Raw genomic sequence first — 10,222 nt, 5'->3', positions numbered from 1 at the left:
TATATATATATATATACAGTAGGCATAGAGAATTCTAGGGCCAGAGTGCCATAACTCAGTACTATTCCTCGGTAGCTCAGTGAGTTTGGGTAAGTCACATAGTAAGAGCAGCTATCTCATAGTGGAGTTGAGAGGGTTGTGTTCATTTATGTCAAGTGATCAGGACTGTGCCTGGCATGGAGGAAGTTGCTATAACAATGTTGATGGCTAGGCAACAGAGTAGGAAGCAGTCAGGGACTGGAGGCTAGGGTTCATGTCCCTCAAATGAGATAAGCAATGGGACAAAGTTCTTTAAAGTACTCTAGGCAGTTCGGGCATGATGATGATGAAGCTAACATGGGATGCCTAGTATGGGTTGATACTGGCCTTTTAGACCGCCAAGGCCTTAACCATCCCATCATCACAGCAAGACGTGCCTTTCTCTACTGGTCTAGCACCTGCTCTGTCTGGCAACAGAACTTCTGTGTCTTGACTCTGTCCACCCATTTTGGTCCCTATCAGCACCAACCTTGGATGGTGAGGGCAGCGGAGTCCTGTACACCAGGGCAGCTGAAGCCAACCAGGGCCCCACTGTCCTGATGCTTGACGGCTGGGAGGATGAGTCTGTGCTGGAGGCCCTTCTGCTCCTTCCGGTACCGCAGGGCCCCCAGCTCTACATGGCCCTCTGGCTCATTCCCCTTGAGCTCTTCCCCATTGAGGAACCAAGTGCCCTGGATGATGGTGGAGAGCTTGAGGGAGAAGACAGCATCTTCCCCGTCATATACCTGTACGTCTTCCAGACCTGCCACCAGGCGAGCTGTGGGGACTAAGGCAAACACAGAGTGCAGCTGTCAGAACTGGCAAGGGCAGCAGAGGGCAAGGGCGGGCAGATGGAAGGAAATAAGAGGACAGAGACTGAGTGCCAGGGAAAGGAGGAGATGTGATGGGAGGGCAGGGCTTGGGGCAGCACCGACAGGCAGGGTCTGGCAGGATGGACTCACCAAGGTGAGCAGAGCCCTGGAACACAATGTGGGGACTGCGACCATGTTCGCTGACTGTGCAGATGCGGAAGCGGTAGTCTCCCTCAGCGGGCACGCAGTCCCCTGGCACCTCCACAGCTCCAGCTTTCTCGATGCTAAAGCACTGGATCCAATCTTCAGAGCCGACCTCCTGCCGCTCCAGCCGGTAGATGAAGGAGGTCTCAGGAAGTGGTTCTGGAGGCTTCCAGGTCAGCAGGACGGTGTTCTTGTGGCCCTTGAACATCTCTACCATCTTGGGGGGTCCTGGAGGGCTGTGCTTGACGCCTGAGACAAAAGCTGGGTTTGCATTCAAGCCTCATCCAGCCCCCTATAACCTTTTCACTCTATGTCCATGTTGGCAAACCCAGCCCTGGCATCTGGTCACCCTTCCACCTTGAACTTCCTATCCAGGGGTGGCTCACATTTGACTCTGAGCAGAGTGGATGTGTGGGAGTTGCCCAGGCTAAAGGTGACTTCACCAGCATCTTCTCTGGTGACCCCAGGAAGGACCAGGGCATGCATGTGGCCAGAGCTGCTCTGGCAGGTGGCTGGCAGCTCCACCCCATCACGGCTCCAGCGGCCTTTGACCCCAGCCTCTTGTGTTTCCACTAGCAGCACAGCATTCTCTCCCTCCAGGACATCGAGCTTCCGGGGCAGCCTTTTCAGGATGGGCCCTGAGATGTAGATGGAAGTCTATCAGCTCTGTGTCTAAGCTCCTGCCAGCCTTAGCCTCCTCCCGCTGGCCAGCCAACCTTTGACCGTCACATTGGCCACGCTGCGAACCCGGCCCCGCATCTCGCACAGGTAGACACCGTCATCATCTGCTTTCAGCCTGTGGATAATGAGGCGTCTGACAATGCCTTCCTCAATCTGCTCATACTTTCGGCAGGGAAGCAGCCGTTGGTCCTCTCGGAACCAGGCCGTGGGGATGCGGGAGTTGGGCACTTTACACTCCAGCACCGCAATGCCATTCTCCCGGCCAACCACATCCTGCAGGGGCATCGTGAAGCGGAGGCGGGGCTCTGCAGAGGACAGACAGGAGAGAAGGTTCTGGAGAGGAGCCAGCCTGGTAAGCCTCTTAAGCATTCAGGAACTCATGCAGTTTCTCTCCCCTCAGGGCTGTGGAGTCTCAGCAAAATCACCAGAAGGGATGGAAGATGGCCTAACTTCTCATCTGACCCTGACACCCACAAGCCACGGCATTTCGGCATTTCGCTTTTTGTTTTGGATACAGGGTCTCACTATGTAGTTTGGACTCGTAGTGTTCCTCTTGTCTTAGTCTCCCCAGCACTGGGATTATAGGCGTGTGCCACCATGCCCAGTTCCAGGGCCCACAAGGTATTCGGTACAGGGGATCAAACTCGGGATTTTGCACTTGCCAAGCAGGCACTTAGACCACCAAGCTATCTCCCCAGTCCCATCATGTCACTCTGAACAAGGCCATTTTGATGTTCCTATGCCTCAGTTTCCTTACTTGTAAAATGAGGAAGTAAAGAGGAGGGGCCAGACCAGATGACTGATTCTTCAAACTGTTCCCTGGACCCCTCTGAGGCATTTCAGAAATTCAGCAAGAATCTGACTTGATTTTCATTCTTAAAGTACTGTAACCATTTTCAAAACTGTATTTCAAAATTACGGGGGCCGGGGAGGTAGCTCAGTAGAATAAGCGCTTGCCTGGCAAGTGCAAAGGCCTAAGTTCAATCCCTGGTTCTATTAAAAAAAAAAAATCAAAATTAGGAAATACAGCACTGCAAACAAGCAGAAGGCTAACTAGGACTGCTGGAGAAGCTAAGCTCTGCAAAGTTCCTCTGGCTTTTTTTTTTCTGGATCCCAGATCAGTCAGGCAAGTCTAGGCACAGCAAGTCATACTAGTGAGGCCATCATCGCAGTCCAGGTGCCACACGCTTGACTGCATGCCCCACAGGGATCATAAGGATTTATCAACATTTTTTCCTCTGAGGGAGAAAGTTGTGCACTAACTAGTGAATGTGTAATCTCTCAAGTTGTGATGAAATTCTGTGGTAGAGAGCTTTTACTAAAGTGGGACTTTGGGGAATGTTTGTTTTGTCTGCATTTTCTGTTTATGGGTAATGTAAGCATTATGTCACTGGTGATTCAACTTTGAATATACTTGCTCTCCTTTTAAACATGAAGAAGAATTTAATGAAAGAAATTCAAAGGGACCAGGGAGATAGCTCAGTAGAATAAGCACTTCCCTGGCAAGCGCAGGGACCTGAGTTCAATTCCCAGTACCACAAAAAAAAGAAAGAAATTGAATAATTATCTGGGCATGGTGGTGCATCCCTGGAATGTTAACTACATTACTTGGGAAGGTGAAGCTAGAGGATCACAAGTTTGAGCCCCCTTTGGGCAATTTAGCAAGACCTCATCTCAAAATAAAAAGGGCCTGGTGAGATGGCTCAGTGGTCTAAAGCACCTACTTAGGACAAGCTAAGCTAAACAAAGCACAGGGACCACGGTTCTATCCCCCAGCACCACATGCCAGCCAGCCCCGCCCCCTGGTGGGCTGAGCTGGCCACACATACACAAAATAAATAAATAAACAAATAAATAAAATTAAAAAAAAATAAAAAGGGCTAGAAATGTTCGACAATGCAATGAACCTGGGATCAATGCCCAGAGAAATAGAAATTACAGGCCATTTTTTCCTCCCTTAAGCCTACCTCTCCTGTGAACTGGCTTATGACTGGGGCCTTCTCCACAGACTCACTACGAATAAAGCCTCCATTCCAGATGTGTGTGTTCCATACAATAGCCCCCTTATTCTCACTGAGTGGTGTCAATACATTATAAATTTAGATTTAGAAATTTATACTCAAAACGTTTGGGTGTGTTTGTGGTACTGGGGATTGAACGTAGGGGTGCTTTACCACTGAGTTACATCTCCAGCCTTTCTTTTTTTGAGACAAGGGCTCCCTAAGTTGCCTGGGCTGGCCTCAAACTTGTGTCCCTCCTGCCTTGGCCTTTCAAGTTAAAACTCCCTTTTATCTGCCTTACACATTGGGGCTGCTGCTAGGAATTCAACAGGGGAAGAAATGGGGCTCCACTAGCAAAGGTTGAAAACCACTGGATGATAGGAGTTGTAGGGTTTCATGGTTTGCAAGTTACTCTTTAGCTGTTTCCATTATCTGTCTGGGAATAACCTGGGTAGTTTGCTAAGTGCCCCAGAGACCTACAAAACATCGATGTGGGAGTATCAACCACCAGGCTTCAAGGCAGCTCTGGGCACCAAGGGGTGCCAGAGTAAGAAAGGCCCAGGACACACTACCTTTGACCTGCAGCTGCACAGCACTGAGCGTCTGGCCCGCAGAGTTGCGCGCCGCGCACACGTAGAGCCCGCGGTCCTTGGCCTGGCAGTAGAGCACTTTGAGTACAAAGCCGCCGTCGCGGTCGCGGTACATGAGGCGGCGGCGGTCGGGGAGCAGCGGGCGGCCCTCCCAGTGCCACTCGATCTCGGGTTCGGGCTTGCCCATCACGTAGCAGCGGAACTTGGCGTGCTTGCCCTCGTTCACCCAGAAGGTCTTGGGTGCACATTTCTGTGGCTCCACCACGGGCGTGGGGGCCTCGTCCGTGTCCTCGGGAGGGCTCTCGGGGGGCTGCTGCACCTGGAGCAGAGCGCCCGCCTGCGCGTGGCCGTGCGCGTTGCGGGCGTGGCACACGAAGACGCCCGAGTCCGGCAGCCGCGCCGCCAGGATGCGCAGCGCCAGGCTGGTGCCCGGGCCACCCGCGGCGCCAGGCTCCAGCGCGAAGTGGCTGTGGTCCCACACCTCGTCCAGGGCCATCCCGTCCTTCTCCCAGTACAGCGTGGGCTCGGGAACCCCCCCCACCCGGCACGTCAGCACCACCTCCGTCCCCCGCAGCACCCACTGGGACCGGGGCCCCGTCAGGAACACCGGGGCGCTTTCCTTGCTGCCCGGCGGCAGCGGCAGCGGACGCTCCGCGGACCGGGTCTCGGGCTGCAGCTCCGGGGCGGGCGGCTCCAGCACTGTGACGGCTGCCGCCGCGTAGGCCTCGCCGGCTACGTTGCGCGCGCGGCACACGTAGACCCCGGCGTCGGTGGGCAGCGCGCGGCTCAGCCGCAGGCAGTGCTCGGCGCCGTCCGCCGGGAAACTCAGGCGCTCCGAAGCCACCAGCAGCTGCCCGCCCTTCTCCCACACAACAGTGGGCGGCGGCTCCCCCAGCACCATGCACTTGAGCTCGGCCTCAGCGCCACTCACCACCCGCACGGGCCGCGGGAAGCGCAGGAAGCACGGGGGACTCCCCTGGTCCCCAGATCCCGGCTTCATCGCAGCTGGTGCAGATGGGGCGCCGCGGCGCGGGGGAAGGGCAGGCGGTGGGGTGGCAAGGGTGGCCGCACTGGGGAGCTCTCCCCGGCCGCCCCTTCCCGGCTCGCCTTCTTACCCTCGGCCCGGAGCAGCAGGGCGGCGGAGATTCCTGGGCCCGGAGCCCGGAGCACAGGGGGCAGACTTCCTGTTTGCCTTTCCTGCAAGGGGCCCCGTGTCTGCTCTGCCCGAGGCCTGGCTTCCTGCTCCGGGAGCCTCTCTTCCCAGCCCCCTCCCACAGCCCTGGCCTCTCTCCCCTCCTCCCTCCCACTTCCAGCTGCCAGGTCCTCGACCGACAGCCAGGCTTGGGCCTGAGTGGCAGAGGCGCCTGCAGCTGCCAATCCCCAAAATATTCTCTGATGACACAGCTGGAGGACAGGAGCCCAGTCTGGCTTCTCTAGGCTAAGTATAGAGCAGGCAGGGTCCACCTGCCCCCGACCAGAGCCCCAGTTCTAGCCCTGGCCCTTCCCCCACGCTGGCCCAGCAGCTGCTTGACTGTAGGGGGCCCCAGGAGGTCTGAGGGGGTTGGGTGCATTCTGTCTTCGGACAAATGACACTTTCAGAAGCTGGCCAACCTCAGCTGCTTGGCTTCTCTACCTCCTGATGTCATCTCTGTTGGACCCTGGCACGTGAAACAGTGTGTGTGTGCACGTGTGTATTGTGTGCCCACACACTCGTGTGTGTAGGAAAAGGGGTATGCTTGTATGCATGGATCAGGTCACTTGGGGTGAATGCCCTCTCTGCCCCTCCCCCACATTCTTGTTGAGAGTGGGAGATAAGGCTCAGGGCCACAGACATCTGCGTCAGAGATAGGAGGTCTCAATGTCATGGATAGGGGCAACTGGGCCTGCAAGGCGTGGGAAGGACTGAGGAAGACCAGGGTGAGAAGAGTAGAAGAGGGTGGGTGGTGGGATGGGGAGGGCAGAGTGGGGAGGCACCGGGCAGACCCTGGAAGAAGGGGCACAGGGCAGGGTGTGGGTTCCCTATTGGCAAGGCCAGGTGAGCTATGGTGCCTTGGCTGTGCCTGCTGCTGCTTTTGCTGTTGGCCCCTCAGGGCAGTCATGGCTGCCACGGGATGGAGCTTGACCGAGAGCTGGTCCTGGCCAAGGTGAAGGCCCTGTTCCTGGATGCCTTGGGTCCCCCAACTGGGACTGGCGAAGGTGAGGTTCCTGGAATCAGGCGGCTGCCCCGAAGACACACTGCAGGGGTTTTCATCCACAGGAGCTCAGAGCAGCAGGAGGAGGATGTCTCCCAATCCATCCTTTTCCCAGCCACAGGTAACGAGGATGGGGATCAGGCGGGTGACTTTGAGAGCCAGGCTGACCTGAGTTTGAATCCTGTTCCTGTCACTCAATTGGCTTTGCAACCGTAGGCCACTTACTAAGCTTCCCCAGGGTCTCTGTCTCATCTGTCTACTGGGTGGTAGTGCTTTCAGGATCGAGTGAAACGTACACCTGGAGTGACTGGCACAAGGAAGGTCTCTGAGAGACTAGGGTCTCTAGAGACAGAGCCCCTTCCTTCAAATCCGGTTGCTGAAACTTGAGAAGATGCCAAGGATGCTGGAAAACACTTAGTTGGGAAACATACTTTCTCTTGCATTCCTGTCTTCTTTACATGCTTCACTGTGTTCCAGCAACTGGATGAATAAAGCCTTCCTCTGGGTTGGCTTTCTCCTCATCGGGCCTGCCTTTCTCTTAGAGGTGAATCCTTGCCTCCCTTGCTTCAGCCCCTGAGCAGCAGATTGGGGGAGGTATGGCTTTGGAATCAGGTCTAGTCACTTAGCAGTGGAATGTCCTTCATCCTTTTAAGCCTCAGTTGCTTATCTGCAAAATGAACTAGTTGTTAGAAATTAATAATGAAAAGTCGTGTGATAATGTAGCTGCTGTGGCCAGTCCTTTGATCGAGGCTGGCCCATGATTGTTGGAGTATAGTCCACGTATATGTCAGGGCAAAGGGGCCAGCTGCACTTTCTTAGGAAGGACTGTGTTTTATTCTAAATTATAGCTTCTTACCCCTTTGCCTCTTTTGTTCTCCTCCTCCTCCTTTTCCCTCTCCTCCTCTTTTCCTCTTCCTCTTCTTCCTTCTCTTTTGGGTATGTGTTAGGCTGCCTTTAAAAATTGGAATTGTTTTAAATCATTTATCATGTACTGTTTCAATGTGCCAAAAGACAAGAGTAATATAGCAGCCATATACACAGCATTCAAGATGCCTCTTCATACTCTGGTGAACAAAAGTTTAACAGTTTAAGTGTTGGTGAAGGTAGAGTGACTTTGACACATTGCTGTTTGGAATATTAATTGGTAAAAATGCTTCAGAGAGAAGTTGTAATTTTTAGGTGCTTTAATGATGACATGAAAAAATGGGGAGCCTATGTCAGTTCCCCTAAGACTTGGGAGAGTACCCAGGTCTGGCAGGGCACTCTGCAGAGCTGCGGCACATCCTTAGTCCTCTGTGCCAGCCACATCCCTCCTGTGCAGGTAGGTGGGTGTTCTTGGGTCCTGCCAGTCAGGATTGCCCTCTCCCTTCCTGTCTGTCCCCTGCAGGTGTCAGCTGTGAGGACGAGGCAGCCGCTGGAGGCCTGGTCCCGGAGGCTGACCAGGGTCTCTTCACATATATGTTCCGGCCATCTCAGCACTTGCGCAGCCGCCAGGTGATTTCAGCACAACTGTGGTTCCACACTGGACTGGACAGGAGGGGCATAGCACCGTCCAATAGCTCAGGGTCCCTGCTAGAGCTACTGGTGCTGTCATCAGGGGGTCCCGTGGCTGTGCCCATATCCTTTGGCCAGGCACCCCCCCGTTGGGCGGTGCTACGGCTGGCCACCTCTGCTCTCCCTTTGCTGACCCACCCTGTCCTGGTGCTATTGCTGCGCTGCCCACTCTGTTTCTGCTCTGCCCGGCCTGAGGATACACCCTTCCTCGTGGCCCACACTCGGGCCAGACCATCCACTGGAGGGGAAAGAGCTCGGCGTTCAGCTCCCCAAATGCCCTGGCCTTGGTCTCCCGCTGCCCTGCGCCTGCTGCAGAGACCTCCAGAGGAGCCCACTGCCCACGCCTACTGCCACAGAGCTGCGCTCAACATCTCCTTCCAGGAGCTGGGCTGGGACCACTGGATCGTACACCCTCCCAGTTTCATCTTCCACTACTGCCACGGTGGCTGTGGGCTGCCCACTCCACCAGACCTGCTCCAACCAGTCCAGGGAGCGCCCCCAACCTCTGTCCAGCCCCTAACTCTGGTGCCAGGAGCACAGCCCTGCTGTGCTGCTCTCCTGGGAACTATGAGGCCCTTACAGGTTCGCACCACCACAGATGGAGGCTACTCTATCAAGTATGAGACAGTGCCCAACCTTCTCACACAACACTGTGCTTGTATCTAAACGGGTCCTGCCAACCACCCACTGTCATCAGCCAGGAGGAAGGAAATGTGTGAAAAGTTGGTAGCTCCCTCTCCTTCTTCAACTTCTCTGCCTGAGGGCTCCCCTCCCCATTCTGCTCCTGTCCCATGGGTGACATGTGACAATAAAGAATACTGTGCATACAACTTGGCATGCATTCTCAGGCTTCTCTGATATGGCATTTCAAAGGTGTGGGGCCCTGGAAGCTATGGGATTCTGGGATTTTGGGTTGCTCTATTGCACTTTTTTTCAAAGATCTGGGGCCCCAGAGCAGTAACTGGGTGTGTATTTGTTGGAAAACAGCAGGTATGTCCCTGGCTTCTTGGCTAGCTACTCTGGAGGCAGAATTGGTCCCCTACAAGGAGATCCTGACATGTCAATCAGACTGCCCACCTTGCCACACCAAAACAGAAATTACTACATTCAGTGTCACCATTCAAGGTGGCCATGAGTCCCCTCTCCTGCCATCCTCTGCCATTGTATATGGACACTTAGCTCCAGGACAAGGGATTCTTAGCCTAGCCAGAGTCTGTGTTCTTTGAAGCCCCAGAAAGACAAGTGTTCAGAACTGGTCACTTCCTACATTGGGGACCTTCAGGAGTTTGGAAAAGAAAGGGGCAGGTTATAAACTGGTACTATGAGAAAGAAATGGACAAGGCCAGAGGGTTGCTGCCCTGTTAAGTTCAGGTCACCAGTGTGAAGATGGGAAATTTCAGTTTGCTGTGGGCCCCAGGACTGCTCCGAATCTATGGCTGGCCTTAAAGCAGACCGTGGGGCCTCACTGAACTGGGGCCCTGGCTCTGAAAATCTTTGGCTCCCCTGACATCCCTGCATATCTTTACACAGCCCTTGAGTCAAGTACTGAACATCAGAAGGATGGAATGACAGCCCACTGCTGGGGAAATGTGTGGTCTTTTGTGAATTTGCTCACACAGGGCATGGGGCCAAGCAGTCCTTTTCCCAGTTGCTTCATGTCTTGTCTGTTTTGCCTATAGAATTGGGCATCAGGGAGCCGTCTTTTCTGGCCTCCCTCCTGCTTGTGTTATGCTCCTCATAATCCTCACCTTCGTATACTCTGCCCCAGGCTGTCCAGGTTCCCTTGTTCCCTGCCTAGTGTCCTGACTGGGTCTTCCTTCCCTGGAGAGGTCTTTCTCCAAGGACTTCAGTGTTCCTACCACGCCCAGATTCCTCATTTTTCCTTCAGCCCTGCCTCCCCCCTCCACAGGTCCCTGTGCTGCCCAGCCAGTCCCAGTCCAGGGAGATGGAGGAGCTTAGGAATGCGGACACTCTGTTCAGGGTCACAGGATTCTTTAGTTGGTTAGATGATCAGTGTTGCAAATAAATAGGTTTCACATGTCTGAGATGAAGTAAGAAAAGTGAGCATAACATCATAAATGTTTCCCAACCCCAGATGTATTTATTTTAAAGGAGAGTTCTTCTTTCTGAAGTAATTCTCTCTCTCTCTCTCTCTCTCTCTCTCTCTCTCT

The 10,222-nt window shown here is 54.3% G+C and overlaps 2 protein-coding genes across 9 annotated transcripts in view; one reads left to right on the top strand and one right to left on the bottom strand.

Annotated features, from left to right (window-relative positions):
- The window catches only part of Obsl1 (obscurin like 1), a 21,190-nt gene extending 15,576 nt beyond the window's left edge, over nt 1-5,614 (bottom strand). For 2 of the 7 annotated variants that reach the window (XR_002822537.1, XM_023723042.1), the window contains exons 1-5: nt 4,288-5,594; nt 1,751-2,020; nt 1,421-1,672; nt 981-1,283; nt 509-805 (exon numbers count right to left, since the gene is read on the bottom strand). Coding sequence is in view for 5 of the 7 variants with exons in the window: in XM_023723042.1 (XP_023578810.1) it covers nt 509-805; nt 981-1,283; nt 1,421-1,672; nt 1,751-2,020; nt 4,288-5,305 (2,140 nt within the window). In the remaining 2 variants the exon portion in view is untranslated. Of the gene's footprint in view, nt 1-508; nt 806-980; nt 1,284-1,420; nt 1,673-1,750; nt 2,021-4,287 lie in introns of all 7 variants that reach the window. The other 5 variants (XM_023723041.1, XM_004638174.2, XR_002822538.1 and 2 more) reach the window with 4 other exon arrangements.
- A 155-nt stretch (nt 5,615-5,769) lies between these two features.
- On the top strand, nt 5,770-8,869 carry Inha (inhibin alpha subunit). Of its 2 annotated transcripts, none has more exons than XM_023723043.1 (3): nt 5,770-6,035; nt 6,396-6,618; nt 7,885-8,869. In XM_023723043.1, the coding sequence occupies exons 2-3, from the start codon at nt 6,417-6,419 to the stop codon at nt 8,715-8,717; spliced, it is 1,035 nt and encodes a 344-aa protein (XP_023578811.1). In that variant the 5' UTR covers nt 5,770-6,035; nt 6,396-6,416; the 3' UTR covers nt 8,718-8,869. The 2 variants fall into 2 exon arrangements, with proteins under 2 accessions (XP_023578811.1, XP_004638229.2); XM_004638172.2 differs by having other exon boundaries at nt 5,770-6,222.
- The last annotated feature ends 1,353 nt before the right edge of the window (nt 8,870-10,222 follow it).

This window comes from Octodon degus, unplaced genomic scaffold (assembly GCF_000260255.1).
Source record: "Octodon degus isolate 3935 unplaced genomic scaffold, OctDeg1.0 scaffold00096, whole genome shotgun sequence".
In the NCBI taxonomy this organism is placed as follows: domain Eukaryota; kingdom Metazoa; phylum Chordata; class Mammalia; order Rodentia; family Octodontidae; genus Octodon; species Octodon degus.
The sequence above is the reverse complement of the archived record's forward strand: the minus strand, read 5'-3'. Positions and strand labels throughout refer to the sequence as shown.